This window comes from Bos indicus x Bos taurus, chromosome 8 (assembly GCF_003369695.1).
Source record: "Bos indicus x Bos taurus breed Angus x Brahman F1 hybrid chromosome 8, Bos_hybrid_MaternalHap_v2.0, whole genome shotgun sequence".
NCBI lineage: Eukaryota > Metazoa > Chordata > Mammalia > Artiodactyla > Bovidae > Bos > Bos indicus x Bos taurus.
Window position 1 is genome coordinate 95,296,019 of NC_040083.1, and position 22,151 is coordinate 95,318,169.

Sequence of the window (22,151 nt, forward strand, 5' to 3'; positions counted from 1 at the left end):
TCCAATGAGTCAACTCTTCGCATGAGGTGGCCAAAGTACTGGAGTTTCAGCTTTAGCATCATTCCTTCCAAAGAAATCCCAGGGCTGATCTCCTTCAGAATGGACTGGTTGGATCTCCTTGCAGTCCAAGGGACTCTCAAGAGTCTTCTCCAACACCACAGTTCAAAAGCATCAATTCTTCGGCGCTCAGCCTTCTTCACAGTCCAACTCTCACATCCGTACATGACCACAGGAAAAACCATAGCCTTGACTAGACGAACCTTTGTTGGCAAAGTAATGTCTCTGCTTTTGAGTATGCTATCTAGGTTGGTCATAACTTTCCTTCCAAGGAGTAAGCATCTTTTAATTTCATGGCTGCAGTCACCATCTGTAGTGATTTTGGAGCCCAGAAAAATAAAGTCTGATACTGTTTCCACTGTTTCCCCATCTATTTCCCATGAAGTGGTGGGACCGGATGCCATGATCTTTGTTTTCTGAATGTTGAGCTTTAAGCCAACTTTTTCACTCTCCACTTTCACTTGCATCAAGAGGCTTTTGAGTTCCTCTTCACTTTCTGCCATAAGGGTGGTGTCATCTGCGTATCTGAGGTTATTGATATTTCTCCCAGCAATCTTGATTCCAGCTTGTGTTTCTTCCAGTCCAGTGTTTCTCATGATGTACTCTGCATAGAAGTTAAATAAACAGGATGACAATATACAGCCTTGACGAACTCCTTTTCCTATTTGGAACCAGTCTGTTGTTCCATGTCCAGTTCTAACTGTTGCTTCCTGACCTGCATACAAATTTCTCAAGAGGCAAATCAGGTGGTCTGGTATTCCCATCTCTTTCAGAATTTTCCACAGTTTATTGTGATCCACACAGTCAAAGGCTTGGCATAGTCAATAAAGCAGAAATAGATGTTTTTCTGGAACTCTCTTGCTTTTTCGATGATCCAGCGGATGTTGGCAATTTGATCTCTGGTTCCTCTGCCTTTTCTAAAACCAGCTTGAACATCAGGAAGTTCACGGTTCACATATTGCTGAAGCCTGGCTTGGAGAATTTTGAGCATTACTTTACTAGCGTGTGAGATGAGTGCAATTGTGTGGTAGTTTGAGCATTCTTTGGCATTGCCTTTCTTTGGGATTGGAATGAAAACCGACCTTTTCCAGTCCTGTGGCCACTGCTGAGTTTTCCAAATTTGCTGGCATATTGAGTGCAGTACTTTCACAGCATCATCTTTCAGGATTTGGAATAGCTCAGTGGTGACCAAACTTTAGTGTGCATCGGACTCATTCAGAGGACTTGTTAAAACACTGAACACTGGACCTCAGCCCCTGGAGATTCTGATTTAGTAGGTCTGGGGATGAAGCCTGAGAATCTGTATTACTAACAAGTTACCAGGTAGTGCTGATTCAGCTGGTCTGGAGATTACACTTAAGAACAAGGGCTTTGGTTTATTAGAAAAGCTACTTTTGAAATTATCTAAACTGACTTGGCTGTGAAGAGGCAAAGGACTTGGCCATAGGCCAGAAGCAGCGGGAGGGGGTTGAGGTGCAGACAGTGCTAGGTGAGTGACTGCTGTATGGGCTGCGGAAGACAGAAGTCACAGCTCGAAGAGACTAGCTGTTTACAGATGAGAATGATGGAGAAGTAGAAGTTCCCGGAAGCTGGGCAAGGGGAGCCAGACTGGCCAGATAGAGATCTGGCAAGGGCAGAAGTCAAATGGGGTAGCAGTCTTGTCAAAAGCTGCAGGCTCTTGGCAGGGCTGCAGGGAAAGAACTAGAGGAGCTGGGAGGCAAGGGGCCAGGAGTGAGCTCCTGGGATATGGCCTGGAACAGAATCTGGCGATCACATTTCAGCTGTGGCTAACCGTCTCTAAAGCCTCCCTCTGTGGTTAAGCCCATCAGACCTAGAGTACCCAGAAGTTGCTCTCTGACAGTAGTGAGCTGAAGTTCTTGCAGCAAGAGAACTAGGACAGCGCTAAATGCTGTTTCTTCTTCCCTTAACGGTGGGTCCCATGGTGCAGGCAGGGTCAGGGCTGGGGAGCTCACAGTCTGGTGGTTTGACCTCTAATGTTCTTCAGTCTCTAGGCTGCATTTCTCCCTCTGGGAAACTGACTCAGCTGCAGGGCATGCGCACTGCGGAGAATGGCTTGCGTCGCTGCAGCAGTGTGCTAGCTGCCGGGTGGCTGGCTGTTCTCATCTCTCCTCATGGAACTGGGCAGCTTGGAGAGCAGGCTCCTTTCCCTTGGTACCAAGAGAAGGAGCAGCATCTCTGTAAGACTGCATGCGACTGCTTTCAAATACAGTAGCAAATTGCACATAGGCCCTCTCTGGACCCTGGCCTTGAAAAACAGCCCACTTAGCCTGAACTCGGAGAAGGCAATGGCACCCCACTCCAGTACTCTTGCCTGGAAAATCCCATGGATGGAGGAGCCTGGAAGGCTTCAGTCCATGGGGTCGCTGAGGGTCGGACACGACTGAGCGACTTCACTTTCACTTTTCACTTTCATGCATTGGAGAAGGAAATGGCAACCCACTCCAGTGTTCTTGCCTGGAGAATCCCAGGGACGGGGGAGCCACCCTCCCCACCTCTCTATGGGGTCGCACAGAGTCGGGCACAACTGAGGTGACTTTGCAGCAGCAGCCTGAACTGTTTCTTTTCATCTGATTTCTTGTATGTGTCTGTCCAGTTACATCTCTGCAAGACTGCATGTGACTGCTTTCAGATACAGGAGCAAAACTGTGCACATGGGTCCTCTCTGGACCCTGGCCTTCAAAAACAACCCGCTTAGCCTGAACTGGTTCTCTTCATCCCATTTCTTGTATGTGTCTGTTCAGTTAAAAAAGAATTTAGCGAATGCATACTAGATGGCAGGCCCTGTGCTGGGGATACATACAGATATGGGTAAAAGAAATCTCAACTCACAAGTATAGTTGGGGAGATCATCTACAGAGATAGTTACAGCCTTGTAGGATAAATGTTATTTCTGAAACATAGAGCTCATGCCCTCTTCAGATCAGATCAGGTCAGTTGCTCAATCATGTCCGACTCTTTGCGACCCCATGAATCGCAGCACGCCCTCTTAGGACCTTTGTATTTGCTGCTGCTTCTATCTAGAATACTCTTCTCCAGATGTTTGTATGCTTATTCTTTCACTCACTTCACTTGGGTCACTCCTGAGAGAGGCCTTCCCTGACCCTCCTACCGAAAATGGAGCCCACACAATTCTATTTATCCCATGTAATTTTTCTCTGTGAAAATTTAACCTCCTCATATATATGTGTGTGTGTGTATATAGATGTATATATTTTATGTTTGTATATAAAGTGCCTAGTCACTGCTGATTCTCAGTGCGTAGAATTGGGACCTAACAGGTATGCAATATATTTTTTCCTTTTGTTCACCATTCATTCACCATACGTGGTTGTCCAGTTGAACTTTCCTGAGCCTCTCCAGTCATCGAAATGGAAGATGAGGCTTCTGCTTGGGGAAGGACATTTTCAAGCCTATCTCCCACCTTTTCTAGTTTCTACTGTCCTCTTAGTCCAAACGGAACAGGTTCTAGATTCCCACCAATAACCATAAATACTGAACATTAACTACATACTGGGCACTTCCAATACGTTATTTAATCTTCACAATGCTCTGCAAAGTCAGCATTATTTCTCGTGTTTCACCAAAGATGAAACAGGCTCAGGGAGAGTATTCGTTTGCTGAAAGTCAGAGACAGCAAGGTTCCCAGGGGGCTCTCTGGGAAAGGTCTCCCAGGCTTCACAGTCACCCAAGTTTCTGTCACGTTTCTACAAGGCTTTCCCCACGTTCCCACTACGTTCCCCGCCCTTTCTTTCTCACTGGACAGCTGGGCCTGGCTTGCCCTGGTTGCTTCTCCAAGGCTAGTGTAAGGAGGTGCTTCAGAAGGTTGCAGGGTGGAGAAGGGGCTGATCTATCTCCAGGGCCACAGTTTTCCTTCCCCCACCCTCCCCACGGACCGGGCTGCTGGACGCCCAGTGGTCCAGTTCAAGGCCTGCGCGCTGGAGGAAAAAGGATGGGGGAAAGAGAGAGGGGCTTCTTCAAACGATCGGCGGGACAGGGGGGCGAGCACCCCTTTCTCACTCCCTTTCTCACTACGGCTCGCTCGGTGCGCCGGCTAACCAGCCCCCTCCCCACTCCGCCGCAGCCCGCCTTGCAGCAGGGCGCGTGCGCAAGGCGCTCCTCGCCCCCTCCCTTCGGCGTGCCGCCCTTTCACCCTGGCAACCGCGGCGCGACTACGGCGCGCGCCGGGCTGGGCGCGGACGGGGCGGGGCCGGGCGGCGCCGGTGCGAGCTGAAGCTGAGGCTCAGGCGGCGGCGGCGGCCCAGCGGAGGCACGGCCGTGGGTAGCGGGCTCGGCGTGTCCGACCTCCCTCCGCCTCCTCGCAAAGTTCTTCGACGCGGTTTGGGGTCCAGCGGACACCGTCCTTGGCCATGGACTCCCAGAAAGTAAGCGGGGGCGGGGGCCTCTGGGTCGCCGAGGCTGGGCGGAGGGTGGGCGGGGCGCCCTGGGCCGGGTGGGCGGTGGGCGGTGGGCGCGCGGGGCCGGGCGGGCCGGGCTGGGCTACGGCCGCGGAGGGCGAGGCCGCCAGGCACCCTTCTCGGGAGTAAAACGGCGCCCGCGGGGGTGCGGGGACCGCGCCCGGTGAACCCGGATAACCTCTGCTCTGCAATTGGTCCTGGGCCCTGGCTCCCAGGGGATTTCGGGAGCCGCCCCCATTTTTTCCCATCATTTTCTGCAAGGATCTAGGCCCCCTGTGATTCTCGCAGCCTTCCCGCGTGCTAGTGAGGGTTTATCCATCCTCAGCAGAAGAGGAAATCAAAGCACCTACGAGTGTACCTGCTGACGCCGAAGCTGACCCACTCTTCTCCACCCAGTCTTCGCCTATTTTGGCTCAATCTGTGTCTTCTTAGGTCGCGAACCAGGTCTCCTTGGTACCCCCCGCCTCCCCCATCCATCCCCTCCACACCCGCCTTTTGCACCGCTCCCCACCCCCGCCGCGCCCTCCTTGGGACTAGTTCCCCGGCACGTCTTAACTGTTTATAGTGTTGGTTCAATTGAGAAAAAAGACTGATAGTTGTCCAGAGCAGCGGTCCCACCCTCTGGCCAGTTCCGTGTTGCTGGTCAGTTCCCTTAATGATTGTTTTTGGCATATTTTATACTTTCTGAGCAAGTTAAGGACGGGGCATAATAGAACTAACCTTTTCTGTTAGCCAAAAATATACTTAGAGAACGTAGCCAATGTTTTGAATACAATTAGAAGTGAGTTAATACTTAGTCATAGTCCCTATATAGAAATCAACCACCGTGCTCTCTTTATTAGATGATAGTAATTGAAATAGTACAGTATAGGAAGGAAACACAAGTGTTATTAATAACAACGGGCAAAAACAAGAGCCCATTCTTTTCTATTATTAGATAGGAAGCACTGGAAAGATTTTTTAGAAAGGTGTTTTCCGCAATTTTGCCTGGAATCATCTCCTTGAGGAACACTGTGGGGCATGAGAGAATAGTGTAGTGATGTGTTAAACGTTAACTGTTATAGTATTTAACAAAAATCACATGATTTCATTGTATGTGTTCATCCTGAAACTGAGATATAGTTTTATTCACGTGATTATTAGACATTTTTAAAAAATTGACATTTTGTGTTTTGAATATACATTTAAAATGCCTCTACCTAAATTTGTAAAACACTTCAAAGCTTATTTAACTTTTAAAGTAAAGGGTGTGTGATGTCTGAGATTAGTTCAGAGAAAATGGAAGGTCAAAAACTTGGAGTCCAGAGACTTGGATTCTGTACTATGCAACTTTGTGATACAGAGCAAATAACTGTGACTAGTTCTTCATCTGTACAGTGAAATGAGAATACAGAGTTATTGTAAAAACCAGGTAATATAATACAATATGAATTATGTACTTTAGAGTACAGTGCCTTAAATTTTATAAAGAATAAGTACTAAAGTAGTCTATGTACTATAAAATGTAATTTTAAAAAATATTTTAATGTGGATCATCTTATTTTGCCAGGGCATACATATTCTCTCACTTTAATGAGGACTCAAGAGTTTTAGGTTGTGAGTCCTGCGTGGTCATACTAGTAGCCATCCATAAGGCCAACATTTGAACTTGCTTGCATTGCAGATTTTGTTTTGATGCTTGAGTACCTACACATATTGTGTACAGTTTTAGCAGAAGTAGTGAAGAATTAGCTGTTCTTTCTTACTGGTACTAATTTATCTTAGAGAATCAACTTCTCAGTATTAGAAAATATGTTGAATTTCATTGGTGGTAGCAAATATTTCTAATAAAAAGCCTTAATTTTGTCTCACAGCTTAAAATAGGCACCATGTGTTAATGCCTATAACCAATTCAGTGCTCTGAATTTGAGCATCTTTTTTCTCATGAATTACTGCAGAATCAATTATATACCTCAACTAATAATGAACTAAGCTGGATATTTCTCTTGAAATAAGTCAGTAGTACACCCTTGGCATGGCTTTTCTTTTCTGTTCTAGAATGTTACAATGAAAGTAACAGCAGAGATGATACCTTAGTCAGCGTAAGGAAACAAGCAAGTGGCAAAGGCTGAGGGTGGCTTGAATGTATTGACATTTGTAAGACTTGGGGATTTGAGCTTTAAATTAAGAGCATGGCTTCAGAGTCAGGTCTCCAGTCCTGCAATTTATGAACTGAGTAAAGTTGGGCAATTTGCTGTGTCTCCATTTTCTGATCTTTGCAGTCTACTTACCTCAAAGGGTTATGACTATCGTGTTAGTTTTTAAAAATCACTTGGTGCCTAGCACACGTCAGTACTGTCTGTTAAGTGTTGTTTACTAATCTCATAATCCCAACTTCAAAATAACTTTATCCCTTTGTTGATAATTTCCCTTAATTTTTCTAATCCAATTTAGCCATTTCATACCTTTGTCCTTAAGTTTACAGTTTGTTTTCTGTATCTGTATCTGTAATAAATATTTCAAATGATGGTGCCAAAGAAATGTTGTTAAATCCTAACTGAAAGAGAATTGGAAGTTCTGACTCATGCAGTCTGACAATAGAGGTTAAGTTAACTGGACAGTCTTACAGAAGCTTGATGATGGCTAGTCAGCAATTGGATTAGCTTGACCAGCTGCTTTTTTGTCTGTGAAAATAACTTGGGCTTCAGTGTTGTGTTAGCAACAGATGCTCTGTTTGAGTAGAGGAAGAAAACATAATTGCCTTGGGTATGTAAAGAGTACTGTTGGATACAGAAAGCCACAGTGTTATCTCCTACAAATAGAGGGATTTTGTTTATATCAAGTTTCTGGGACACTTTGGTGTTATGGATAGGTGGCTTTATTTGATACCCAGACCTTTTCATTATGGCCTTTTAAGTGGTTTTAAGATAAAATCCCGAAGGTTTCTTTACCTGATAAAATGTGTATGTTCAAAGAAACCATTGAAACAAGACATTTGCACCTTTCTAGAATCTTGGTGCTTAGAATTTGATAGTTTAAGTTAAATTCTTGCTCAGGACATCATTCATATTCATAGGGGTTGCTGTTTCCAGGAGAGGTTCCTGCTGTAGGAATAATAAAAGTGGAGAGAAAAGAGTAGGGATCCCAGAGGAAAGATGCCACCAAAAGCATACATTGCCAATTGTTTGCTCTTCCTCACTTTCCCCCACATACTCTCCTTTCTACTTGCGGGTAGTGACAGGCAGGGTTTGATGTACAAGACTGAGCAAACCTAGATTGGGAAACTAGGGAGAGTTTTAAGTAAAGCACAGCAGAGCCTGCAATCAGTAGCATGTCTGCACTTGGCTTCCTCATCCCAGTTTCTTCCTCTGCCCTGGTATTTGTTATCCTTTACTTTCATAGTGTACTCTGGCAGTTCAGAGACTCACACCATATCCAGGTAACCCACTGCCTCATGTTCCAAAATGACTCCTTTTTCTCATTCCTGAGCAAAGGAAGTTCAGTTCAGTCACTCAGTCATGTCTGACTCTTGGCGACTCCATGGACTGCAGCACGCCAGGCTTCCCTGTCCATCACAAACTCCCAAAGCTTGCTCGAACTCATGTCCATCGAGTCAGTGATGCCATCCAAGCATCTCATCCTCTGTCATCCCCTTCTCCTCCTGCCTTCAATCTTTCCCAGAATCAGGGTCTTTTCCAATGAGTCGGTTCTTCACATCAGGTGGCCAAAGTATTGGAGTTTCAGCTTCAGCATCAGTCCTACCAGTGAATATTCAGGACTGATTTCCTTTAGGATTGACTGGATTGTGCTTTAGGATTGACTGACTTTCCTTCAGGATTGAGCAAAGGAAAGAGAAATGAAATCTGAGCATTGTTCCACATACAGTATTATGTTCAGTTCAGTTCAGTTCAGTCGCTCAGTTGTGTCTGACTCTTTGCGACCCCATGAATCACAGCACGCCAGGCCTCCCTGTCCATCACCGTCTCCCGGAGTTCACTCAGACTCACGTCCATTGAATCAGTGATGCCATCCAGCCATCTCATCCTCTGCCGTCCCCTTCTCCTCCTGCCCCCAATCCCTCCCAGCATCAGAGTCTTTTCCAGTGAGTCAACTCTTCACGTGTGGTGGCCAAAGTACTAGAGTTTCAGCTTGAGCATCATTCCTTCCAAAGAAATCCCAGGGCTGATCTTCTGGGAGATGGAGATGGTGATCTCCATTCTCCAACCAGAATGGACTGGTTGGATCTCCTTGCAGTCCAAGAGACTCTCAAGAGTCTTCTCCAACACCACAGTTCAAAAGCATCAGTTCTTCAGCGCTCAGCCTTCTTCACAGTCCAACTCTCACATCCATACATGACCACTGGAAAAACCATAGCCTTGACTAGATGGACCTTTGTTGGCAAAGTAATGTCTCTGCTTTTGAGTATGCTATCTAGGTTGGTCATAACTTTCCTTCCAAGGAGTAAGCATCTTTTAATTTCATGGCTGCAGTCACCATGTGCAGTGATTTTGGAGCCCAAAAAAATAAAGTCTGATACTGTTTCCACTGTTTCTCCCATCTATTTCCCATGAACTGATGGGACCAGATGCCATGATCTTAGTTTTCTGAATGTTGAGCTTTAAGCCAACTTTTTCACTCTCCTCTTTCACTTTCATCAAGAGGCTTTTGAGTTCCTCTTCACTTTCTGCCATAAGGGTGGTGTCATCTGCATATCTGAGGTTATTGATATTTCTCCTGGCAATCTTGATTCCAGCTTGTGCTTCTTCCAGTCCAGCGTTTCTCATGATGTACTCTGCATATAAGTTAAATGAGCAGGGTGACAATATATAGCCTTGACGTACTCCTTTTCCTATTTGGAACCAGTCTGTTGCTCCATGTCCAGTTCTAACTGTTGCTTCCTGACCTGCATACAGATTTCTCAAGAGGCAGGTCAAGTGGTCTGGTATTCCCATCTCTTTGGGAATTTTCCACAGTTTATTGTGATCCACACAGTCAAAGGCTTTGGCATAGTCAATAAAGCAGAAATAGATGTTTTTCTGGAACTCTCTTGCTTTTTCTATGATCCAGCGGATGTTGGCAATTTGATCTCTGGTTCCTCTGTCTTTTCTAAAACCAGCTTCAACATCAGGAAGTTCACAGTTCACGTATTGCTGAAGCCTGGCTTGGAGAATTTTGAGCGTTACTTTACTAGCATGTGAGATGAGTGCAATTGTGCGGTAGTTTGAGCATTCTTTGGCATTGCCTTTCTTTGGGATTGGAATGAAAACTGACCTTTTCCAGTCCTGTGGCCACTGCCGAGTTTTCCAAATTTGCTGGCATATTGAGTGCAGCACTTTCACAGCATCATCTTTCAGGATTTGAAATAGCTCCACTGGAATTCCATCACCTCCACTAGCTTTGTTCCTAGTGATGCTTTCTAAAGCCCACTTGACTTCACATTCCAGGATGTCTGGCTCTAGGTCAGTGATCACATCATCGTGATTATCTTGGTCGTGAAGATCTTTTTTGTACAGTTCTTCTGTGTATTCTTGCCAACTCTTCTTCATATCTTCTGCTTCTGTTAGGTCCATACCATTTCTGTCCTTTATCGAACCCATCTTTGCATGAAATGTTCCCTTGGTGTATCTAATTTTCTTGAAGAGATCTCTAGTCTTTCCCATTCTGTTGTTTTCCTCTATTTCTTTGCATTGATCTCTGAGGAAGGCTTTCTTATCTCTTCTTGCTATTCTTTGGAACTCTGCATTCAGATGCTTATATCTTTCCTTTTCTCCTTTGCTTTTCGCTTCTCTTCTTTTCACAGCTATTTGTAAGGCCTCCCCAGACAGCCATTTTGCTTTTTTGCATTTCTTTTCCATGGGGATGGTCTTGATCCCTGTCTCCTGTACAATGTCACGAACCTCCGTCCATAGTTCATCAGGCACTCTTATCTATCAGATCTAGGCCCTTAAATCTATTTCTCACTTCCACTGTATAATCATAAGGGATTTGATTTAGGTCATACCTGAATGGTCTAGTGGTTTTCCCTACTTTCTTCAATTTAAGTCTGAATTTGGTAATAAGGAGTTCATGATCTGAGCCACAGTCAGCTCCCGGTCTTGTTTTTGTTGACTCTATAGAGCTTCTCCATCTTTGGCTGCAAAGACTGCTTTAAATTCTCATAACAGCTCTTATTTGTATTGCCCAGATATAGAAGATGGAACTCAAGAGAGATTAAATAACTTGTTAAAATTAATAAGAGATTAAATAACACAGTTAGCAAGTGGCAGTCTGGATTCAAACCAGCTCTTTCCTCACAGCCCAAGTTTTTTTCATTAGGACACTCTTGCCTGGCTCCTTTGCCTTTATGTAGTCATATGATTAATGTCATTAAAACTTAAAATATTAACAGAAATAAACCCCTATAAAGTAGGGTTTTTTGGTTAAGAAACTAGTTAAGTCTAGTAAAAATAGTTGATGGAAAGTATAAAACGTGATTTTGGAGAAGGAAATGGCAACCCACTCCAGTGTTCTTGCCTAGAGAATCCCGTGGACAGAGGAGCCTGGTGGGCTGTTGTTCATGGGGTCGCACAGAGTCGGATATGACTGAAGCGGCTTAGCATGCATGCATGCATTGGAGAAGGAAGTGGCAACTCACACCAGTATTCTTGCCTGGAGAATCCCAGGGACGGAGGAGCCTGGTGGGCTGCCGTCTATGGGATCACACAGAGTTGGACACGACTGAAATGACATAGCAGCAGCAGCAGCATAGAACATGATTTAGATGAAACCCTGGAACTTGGTCTCTCTTGCTGCTATAAATCTTTATTTTCCTGTAACATATGTATCTTCCCTCTCTCCAGCCCTTTTTATTTTATGAGGGAAGGTTTCTGCTTTCTAAAATAGAGTGTGAATAGGAAAGTGTAACTGGGGTTTTATACACCCCAGCCAAGCACAATGGCAGTCATGCCCATGGACTGAGTCAAAGCAATCTGGGATGTGCAGCAGAGGAGATGCCCTCTTCAAAGAACTCTTCTGACATACTCATAATCAGTGTTTAAACACAGGTATCTTCATTTTTCTATTGAACTTGACAGTTTTAAAAAATTAGAATTACAGTTAAACTTAAAAAAATTTTTAAAGACAATGGTTCATTGCAGTGCCTGGCTGAAAGTAAGCAGAATTATTAATGCAACAAACATATATTGAATTCCATGTAGTAGATATTCCACTCCAACCTAGGGTAGACAGTATTTTGATGTTAGTGGATTTTTTCCTCCAGCTTTCTTTTTGTATGTTTTATATCCTCAGTTGACACTTCTTCCCAGTCACAAGGCTCTGATAGAATCTGATCTCAGTTATTGATATTCATTGATGATAGGTAATCATATTTTGAACTAATTTATAATAATATTAACAGAGCCAGCCTGTGCACTTCTGTTATATTATAAATATAACTAATACAAGTTTATTAGGGAATTAGGAGGTATAGATAAATGAAAATAAAAATCACCCATTATCCTGCTACCCAGAGATGACTCCTTTTAACATTTATCTGTGTGTTATATTCCAGGGTATTTTTATACATATTGTTGTTGTCAGTCGCTCAGTCGTGTCCAACTCTTTGCAACCCAATGGACTGCAGCACACCAGGCTTTCCGGGTCCTTTACTATCTCCCGGAGTTTGCTCAAACTCATGTCCGTTGACTTGGTGATGCCATCCAGCCATCTCGTCTTCTGTTGCCCCTTTCTTCTCCTGCCCTCAGTCTTTCCCAGCATCAGGATCTTTTCCAGTGAGTTGGCTCTTCACATCAGGTGGCCAAAGTATTGGAGCTTCAGCTTCAGTCCTTCTAGTGAATGAATATTCAGGGTTGTTTTCCTTTAGGATTGATTGGCTTGATCTGTTTGCAGTCCAAAGGACTCTCAAGAGTCTTCTCCAACACCACAGTTCCAAAGCATCATTCTTCGGTACTAAGCCTTCTTTATGGTCTAACTCTCACACCCCTACCTACATGACTAGTGGCAAAACCATAGCTTTGACTATATGGACCTTTGTCGGCAAAGTGATGTCTGCTTTTTAATGCACTGTCTAGGTTTGCCATAGCTAGAAGGATTTTAAGCATTACCTTGCTAGCATGTGAGATGAGCACAATTTGAACATTGTTTGGCATTGCGTTTCTTTAGGATTGGAATGAAAACTGACCTATCCCAGTCCTGTGGCCACTGCTGAGTTTTCCAAATTCGCTGGCATATTGAGTGCAGCACTTTAACAGCATCATCTTTTAGGACTTTAAATAGCTTAGCTGGAATTCCATCACCTCCACTAGCTTTGTAGTGATGCTTCCCAAGGCCCTCTTGACTTCACATTCCAGGATGTCTGGCTCTAGGTGAGTGACCATACCATCATGGTTATCCAGATCATTAAGACCTTTTTTGTATAGGTCTTCTGTGTATTCTTGCCACCTCTTCTTAATAGCTTCTGCTTCTGTTAGGTTCTTGCCATTTCTGTCCTTTATTGTGCCCATCTTTGCATGAAATGTTACTTGTTCTTTTGGTATCTCCAATTTTCTTGAAGAGGTCTCTAGACTTTCCCATTCAATGTTTTCGCCTCTATTTCTTTGCATTGTTCACTTAAGAAGGCTTTCGTATCACTCCTTGCTATTCTCGGGAAGTCTGCAGTCAGTTGGATATATCTTTCCCTTTCTCCTTTGCCTTTAGCTTCTCTTCTTTTCTCAGCTGTTAGTAAGGCCTCCTCAGACAGCCATTTTGCCTTTTTGCATTTTTTCTTTGGGGATTGTTTTGATCACCTCCTCCTGTACAGTGTTGTGAACCTCGTCCATAGTTCTTCAGGCACACCTGATTAGATCTACCAGATCTAATCCCTTGAATCTATTTCTCACTTCCACTGTATAATCATAAGGGATTTGATTAAGGTCATACCTGAATGGCTTAGTTGTTTTCCCTTCTTTCTTCAACTTAAGCCTGAATTTTGTAATAAGCTGTCAAGATCTGAGTCACAGTGAGCTCCAGATCTTGTTTTTGCTGACTGTATAGAGCTTTTCCATCTTTGGCTGCAAAGAATATAATCAGTCTGATTTTGGTATTGACCATCTGGTGATGTCCATTGTAGAGTAGTCTCTTATGTTGTTGGAAGAGGGTGTTTGCTGTGACCAATGCATTCTCTTGGCAAAACTCTATTAGCCTTTGCCCTGCTTCATTTTGTACTCCAAGGTCAAACTTGCCTGTTACTCCAGGTATCTCTTGACTTGCTACTTTCGCATTCCAATCCCCTATGAGAAAAGGTTATCTTGTTTTGGTGTTAGTTCTAGAAGGTTTTGTGGGTCTTCATAGAACTGTTCAACTTCAGCCTCTTCGGGATTAGTAATTGGGGCATAGACTTGGATTATTGAATGATTTGCCTTGAAAGCAAACTGAGATCATTCTGTTGTTTTTGAGATTGCACTCAAGTACTGCATTTCGGACTCTCTTGTTGACTGTGAATATAGAAACTTAGAAAAGCTATAGTTTTATGCTGTTTATAGTAATTTATAATTTGCCTCTCACTTAATATGTGAAGTATCTTTTACCATGTTAATATTGTTCTACAGCACTTTTAATGATTCAGCAATTTTTTTTAGTATGGATGTATTAATATTACTTGATTTTTAATGAGTACCCTTTGTCATACATTTATGTTGGTCTTTTTAATATTATAAATAACACTAAGATGAACATCTTTGTTGTCAGGTCTCTACTTGTATCTTTTTTTTTTCTTTTTTAAATTTTATTTTATTTTTAAACTTTACAAAATACTTGTATCTTTAATTAATTAGTTCCCCTTTAACTTAGAATAAATTAATAGAAGTGGAATGTGAGTCATTGTGTATATATGCTTATATCTTTTGATGTGTATTGCCGAATCACCCTCTAGAAGGATTTTGTCAGTTTATACTGCTCCGAGCAGTACCTGAGAGTACCCCCATTCTACTTCTATCCCACCTCCCTTAATTAGATGCTGGGATTCCTGGTTTCCTTGGCTGAATGTGCACTTCCTGGATTTCACAGGATGGAACAGCCAGTTCAGAGGTCACTGAAAATGGGAGGCTTCTTCAGCCTCTGACACACTGTATTTCCTCAAATCCTTGTTGGGAGAGAATCTCTTCTTCTGCCCTGATATCTTATAATTGGGCTCAGGGTGAAAAGACAGCATTCCTCACCAGGCCTTTTATTAGATATTTTTTCTGCGGATCACCTCAGTTATATCCATATACAGAAGTGGTAATCCCAGCTGCTTCACTATAACGATACAGGGCATGGCTTCCCAATTAGCTATTTCTGACAATCAGATTCCTCCCTGGTGGCTCAGACAGTAAAGAATCCACCTGCAATGCAGGAGGAGACCTGAGTTCGATCCTGGGGTTGGGAAGATCCTCTGGAGGAGGGCATGGCAACCCACTCTAGTATTCTTGCCTGGAGAATCCCATGTACAGAGAGGAGTCTGGCGGGCTGCAGTCCATTGGGTCACAAAGAGTTGGACATGACTGAGAGACTAAGCGTGCATGATGATCAGATTCCTGAATTCCTCAACAATATATAATTCCCTTTTTTTAGCTCTTTGCACCGTGCTCACCTTTGAGCACAGTACTCTTTGTCATGTGTTGCCATAGCTGTGGTCAGCTGGTAAGATTCTGGTTGTCTGACTTACCAACTGGATAGAGCATTCTGGATTTCTGCTCATTACCTAAGTCAAAGGAGGGCTCTGTGGTGTGGAGTGAAACAAGTGGCATAATCCTTGGTGGCATTAGGATATTTTCATTGATCCCTTTGCTCTGGTTCCAGGAACCCTCTGATTGTTTTTGTACAATCATCTGCAGTGTATACAGCTTAAGTGAGTGAAATCGCTCAGTCGTGTCCGACTTTTTGCGACCCCATGGACAGTAGCCAACCAGGCTCCTCCATCCATGGAATTTTCCAGGCAAGAATACTGGAGTGGGTTGCCATTTCCTTCTCCAGGGGATCTTCCCGACCCAGGGATCAAACCCAGGTCTCCTATGTTGTAGGTAGACGCTTTACCATCTGAGCCACCAGGGAAGTCTGCCAGGAAGTATACAGCTTAGAGTGGTGTAAAAGTGCAGACTCTCGAGGTAGCTTTCTGGATTTGAATTGTGACTGCCATTTGACAGCTGTGTGATCAAAGAAGCCTTTAACCTTCTCTTCAACCAGAAGATGCAAAGACTACTTTCTGTCGTGGTGGTTAAAAAGTAGTCCACGTTGGAAGCTTTCCTCAGTGCCTGGCATGTTGTTGCTGTTTAGTTGCTGACTTGTGTCTGACTCTTTTGAGACCCCATGGACCCGCCAGGCTCCTCTGTCCATGGGATTTTCCAGACAAGAATACTGAAGTGGATAGCCATTTCGTTCTCCAGGGGATCTTCCTGACCCAGGGATCAAACCCATATCTCCTGCATTGGCAAGCAGATTCTTTGCTGCTGAGCCACCAGGAAGCCTGCCTGGCACACAGTGCTTACTGAATACTAACTGAAATGCTGTAGTAATTGTTGGCCCCCTTAAATTGTAGATTGCTTAGTGATATTTGCAGTGGTTCTAGGTTTGTGTATCTCAACTGTCTGGAATATTAATGTAGAATTTGAATCAGAAATTTTCTCCTGGTCCACGCAGACCCTGGTGGGAAACCCATAGATCACAGTGTCTAGTTATCACAGTGTCCAGTCATGACCACTTGGTATTGATGCTTTTGGATTCGGAATAGCCTGAAAGCCTGGATATACTGGTGTTTTGCCACTAGCTCTAAGAATAAGAAGTTTCTGCATCAAAACTTCAGGGGCTTGTTGCCCTGGATAGTTTGCAGTTAAGTAGCCCACGTTGGCCAAGCTTTTTGTTGAATGCAGAATTAAGACATTTGAGTTTATCACATTCACATATATTAAGGTAAAGCCAGTAGAATCATTTCAAATAGTGAAGTCGTCATGTTCTCAGACTTAAAAGATGATACGCCTGTAGTAAGAATAGCTGTTACTGCTGCCCTTGTATTTGGCGAGATGGTGTTAGGGGAAGTACACTGACTGAAACTGCCCACGCTGGCCAGGCACCATAGTAACCATCTGCATGAGTCGTTTTATGACAGGAGGTCCTGGTAAGGAACACGGAACTAATAAGCCACCATCAACCGGAAGAGTTCAGGAAAGATCAAAAGGAGACACCACATGTTCCACCACCTCCCAGAATCCTTCTGTCTGGCATCCTTCTTGGCTGAACAAGGCATGCACCGCAGGAAGGACTCTGAGTCAGAATGATTGGCTAAGGACAACCTGGAAGCTAATCCCATCACCATAAAACCCAAGACTTTGAGCCATGAGGCAGAGCTGTTCTCCTGGGTTCCCTTACCCACTGGTCTCCACTCAGGTGCCCTTTCCCAATAAAATCTCTTGCTTTGTCAGCACATGTGTCTCTTCGGACAATTCATTTCTGAGTGTTAGACAAGAGCCCAGTTTCGAGCCCTGGAAGGGGTCCCCCTTCCTGCAACAAAGGTTGCAACCTGTAACAAAGGTTACAACCTCTTGATCATTCTTAATTTTTTGCAGTTTTAAAGACCATCTTAAGTCCTTTCAGTGTCCTTAGATGTTCTGACCTTCTTTACATGAACCTCTGACCTTTGTTTTTAGGTAGTATAGTGTTAATTGTTAACAGCACAGACTCGGGAAAAAAAGAGAAAAAAGCACAGACTCACAAGGCAGACTGTTGTGATTTGAATTCTGGTTCTGCCACATACTAACTCTTGAGGTCCCGGGCAAGTTAGCTACCCACTTTATACCTCAGCTTCTGAATTGGAAAATGGGAATAACCAAGTATCCTGCCTCATAGGATTCTTGACAGGATTAAACAAATTTTTGTAAAGAGCCTAAGATAGTGCTTGGCCTTTAAGAGTATAAAGTGGTGAAGTTGCTCAGTTGTGTCCGACTCTTTGTGACCCCATGGACTGTAGCCTACCAGGCTCCTACATCCATGGAGTTTTCCAGACAAGAGTACTGGAGTGGGTTGCCATTTCCTTCTCCAGGGGATCTTCCGAACCCAGGGATCAAACCTGGGTCTCTCGCATTGCAGGCAGATGCTTTACCGTCTGAGCCACCAGGGCAGCCTGTGTTAGTTATTATTTTGCTCGTAGTCAGTTGATTGTGCTTTTACTTCACATGATTTCTAGGGACTATAAGCATAACTTTAAGCTGTTCTTTGATGATGGGTGCCTCATGCCTTGTACATCCCAGGCTAGTTTGAGCCATTCCATAGCAGTAGTGCTTGGCTGGGGTGTGTACCCCCCACCCTTTTTTTGTTAGCATGGCAGTTACCTTAGCCTAATTCCATAGTCAAGTAGTTGAGAGGCTTAATTCTGAGAGTAGGTTTTTTTTTTCCCCCCAAAATCCTGGTGCTTGTGGTGTGTGATCAAAGGATAATGGCTGAGATTACCTGTGCATACTGCCTCTGGAGACATGATGTTCTATATATTTTACTGTGACCCAGCAGAATTTGTATTTGTCAAAGCATATATTCAGACCTGTATCACCCAAAACTTTTAGTCATGGCCACTAAGATCAATTATATTCAGTATTATTTAGATAAACTTCAGATAATTTATATTGCCTTTATCCATCTTTATCACTTTATCAGTGTTTGGAGGGTAATGGGAGGCTTGAAACCTGAAATGAAGTCTGAGAGATCCTTGTCAGCATCCTGTTAGATTGAGAGAGTCCCAGCTAAAAGCTGTCTTTGCCCTTCTTCACCGTCGGGCTTTGGAAATAAATGAAGCAAGCATGTATGTATAGATACATAGAATGGGCACATTCTATGCTTTTGGAACTTGTATTAACAATAAATCATGTATATGTTTTAGAACAGTGGTTATAAGTGAAGAAGCTGATAAATGTGAGGGTTCCCAGGTGGGAAGCAAGGCATATTAGAGACAGTCACCGCAGGCTCCTGAAGCTGGAATACAGCAATAGAGAGAAAGTGTGGTGTGAATTGAAATAGGTGAAGTAGGCAATAGGGAGATCATACAGGGTCTCACGGATTATGTAAGGTCATGTTTAAGGTCATGTTAACAGCTCATGTTAAAAGATTTTGATTTTATCAAAGGACTTAGGCAAGATGATTGATCAGGAAGAATGATGCTTAACTTACTATTCTAGCTGCAATATAGGGAACTGTTTATGGGGGAGAAAAAATGGATCAGAGGCCAGTTAAGAAATTTTGCAAAGGTATAAATCGAGATATGATACTGACTTGTAGTAATAGTGATTACAGAGTTTTAGGGCTTGGAGCCCTGGGTTCGAGCCCTGGGTTGGAAAGCTCCTGTGGAGAAGGAAATAGCTACCCAGAGTTAGTTCAGAGTAAAATGTACTGTAGTTGATGACTGCATGTAGAGCACAAATGAAAGACCGTAATGATGGCCTTGAGATACTCCTTTCCCTATTTGGAACCAGTCTTGTTCCATGTCCAGTTCTAAACTGTTGCTTCCTGACCTGCATACAGATTTCTTAAGAGGCAGGTCAGATGGTCTGGTATTCCCATCTCTTTCAGAATTTTCCACAGTTTATTGTGATCCACACAGTCAAAGCCTTTGGCATAGTCAGGAAAGCAGAAATAGATGTTTATCTGGAACTCTCTTGCTTTTTCCATGATCCAGCGGATGTTGGCAATTTGATTTCTGGTTCCTCTGCCCTTTCTAAAACCAGCTTGAACATCTGAAAGTTCACTGTTCACGTATTGTTGAAGCTTGGCTTGGAGAGTTTTTAGCATTACTTTACTAGCGTGTGAGATGAGTGCAATTGTGTTGGTAGTTTCCAAATAGGGAAAGGAGTACGTCAAGGCTGTATATTGTCACCCTGCTTATTTAACTTATATGCAGAGTACATCATGAGAAACGCTGGGCTGGATGAAGCACAAGCTGGAGTCAGGATTGCTGGGAGAAATATCAATAACCTCAGATATGCAGATGACACCACCCTTATGGCAGAAAGTGAAGAAGAACTAAAGAGCCTCTTGATGAAAGTGAAAGCGGAGAGTGAAAAAATGGCTTAAAACTCAACATTCAGAAAACCAAGATTATGGCATCTGGTCCCATCACTTCATGGGACATAGATGGGGAAACAGTGGGTGACTTTATTTTTCTGGGCTCCAAAATCACTGCAGATGGTGACTGCAGCCATGAAATTAAAAGATGCTTGCTCCTTAGAAGAAAAGCTATGATCAACCTAGACACCATATTAAAAAGCAGAGACATCACTTTACCAACAGAGGTCCGTCTAGTCAAAGCTATGGTTTTTCTAGTAGTCATGTATGGATGTGAAATTTGGACTATAAAGAAAGCTGAGCACTGGAGAATTGATGCTGTTGAACTGTGGTGTTGGAGAAGACTCTTGAGAGTCCCTTGGACGGCAAGGAGATCCAACCGGTCCATCTTAAAGGAAATTAGTTCTGAATATTCATTGGAAGGACTGATGCTGAAGCTGAAATTCCAATACTTTGGCCACCTGATGTGAAGAACTGACTCAGTTGAAAAGACCCTGAAGCTGGGAAAGATTGAAGGCAGAAGGAGAACAGGACGACAGAGGATTAGATGGTTGGATGGCATCACCGAGTCAATGGACATGAGTTTGAGTAAACTCCGGGAGTTGGTAATGGACAAGGAGGCCTGGTGTGCTGCATCCATGGGGTCGCAAAGAGTTGGACACGACTGATGGACTAAACTAACTGACTAACTAATGATGGCCTAGGTTTCTGTGTTTTTTTCCCTTTCACTTTTATTGACACATATGGAGTATTTCCATCATAGCAGGAAATTTTATTGGACAACACTGAACTACAGAGATGAGAAAATTAAATAGAGTGTTCTATTATAATAGGAAGCATTATCAAAGTCTGAGGTATTTGCTACTGAAATTATCTGCCTTATTTATTATGGTTCTATATCATCTGTAAATATTTCCATGAATGTTGTAATTTTAAAAATGTTTTTAACTGGAGGATAGTTGCAATATTGTATTGGTAAATGTAATTTTAAATGCAAATTTATTATCTACTTTTATATTTGTAAGATTTAATTTTTATAAATGTCAAATTTCAGTGTCTCAACGTTTACTCCTATATCCTGATGTTGATTAGAAGTTTCATATATTTTTGCATCGTTTAAGAATTTGATTTTACTCATTTGCCATGGTCTTATGACTTACAGTCTTTATATTAAATAATGCTGATCATCTGTAATATGAAAGGTATGGTGGTGACTAAATAATATTGTTCATGTGTAGTGTGAAAGGTACGGTGGTGAAAGGTATGGTTGTGCTGTAGGGATAAGAGGTTTTAAAACAACCAGTATGTATGCCATCTTTTGTAATTACAGCCTTTGAACAATGCACAGTTTTACATTGCTCCTGTTTGTTACATAATATGTTCTGATATTCAGAGATTTTTTTTAAAAGACAATTGTTGTAGTGAAGTTTATAATTCTCTTTTAATAAAATATCATAATGTTAAAAATGTTTTATCCTAGGAAGCTCTGCAAAGGATCATTTCAACTCTGGCAAATAAAAATGATGAAATTCAGAACTTTATTGATACACTAAACCAAACACTAAAAGGAGTTCAGGTATGAATCTGTTTAGAAAAATTTGTGTGAATATATCACAGTGAATGATTGTTGGGTGGAATCATAAGTATAAATATATACCATTAACTCTAGATTATAAACTAATGAAGATGAGAGCAGTTTTTTTTAATGGCAGATGGAAAAAAATGCTTCATTTGCTAGTCCCAGATTCTCTATAGAAAGATCAAATATTAGGGAAGAAGAAAACTCTGGAATAGTAATTGGTAGGAATATTATAATGCTCACTTTTGTTCGTTTCCATTTCATGTTTGTATTTTCTAATCCCAAGTAAGAGCAAATCATACCTTTCCAAAAGTACTGGGAAGCTAAACATTTCTTTTACGGTAAATAATAGAAGGAAGATGTAAATAGTAAGAGGTCCACTTGCAGAACTAGATGAAAGCAAAACATAAAAGATAAAGTGCCCAATGAGAAGAGAGGGGAGTACTTACGGAAATGATCCCAGGTTTAGGTAGGTAATCCGTACTGTAAATAATCACATGTTGATTGTGGAAGGGACCTTAAGATAAGCTGGTGGTGCTTTTCTGTGAATGCACCTTAATTAATTTAAGGGTCATTTCTTTGTAAGATAAACGTATTAATAGAAGATTTCCAGGACCCTTGTAGACAGTGTATCCTTTCCTATGGTTTTTGTTTGGTTCAACCTAGTTAATTGCCAAGCTCTTTGCTTGTTAAACCTATGGTCTTATGTTTTCTTTTCTTCTGAATTTGCTGTGATTGAAGTTAGTTGATTATAATCTTTACCACTCTAACTATCTTTGTCTCAAAGTATTTTATTAGAATCCACTAATCCAGTTTCTTTAAATAAGCAAAACTAGTGGTTCTAAAACTCTTGGCCTGTGGACAAGAGAATTATATTTGAAATCTGGAAAAAGATGCCTTAAGATAGAGCTAGCTCATACTATTTTTTCTGATTGACAAATTATTCGGACTTTACTTTAGCATCCAGAAAAAGAAATAGAGGTGGAATTAAACTACACCCTTGTCATTGAAGATGGGAATGTAAGCTGTAGTGGGCAGGAGAC

The 22,151-nt window shown here is 42.6% G+C and overlaps 1 protein-coding gene across 4 annotated transcripts in view; it reads left to right on the plus strand.

Moving 5' to 3' along the window:
- Positions 1–4,275: 4,275 nt before the first annotated feature.
- The window catches only part of FSD1L (fibronectin type III and SPRY domain containing 1 like), a 61,230-nt gene continuing 43,354 nt past the window's right edge, over positions 4,276–22,151 (plus strand). For all 4 annotated transcript variants that reach the window (XM_027550436.1, XM_027550437.1, XM_027550438.1 and 1 more), the window contains exons 1-2: positions 4,276–4,460; positions 21,010–21,105. In XM_027550436.1, coding sequence (XP_027406237.1) covers positions 4,446–4,460; positions 21,010–21,105 — 111 coding nt within the window. In that variant the 5' untranslated portion in view covers positions 4,276–4,445. The remainder of the gene's footprint in view (positions 4,461–21,009; positions 21,106–22,151) is intronic.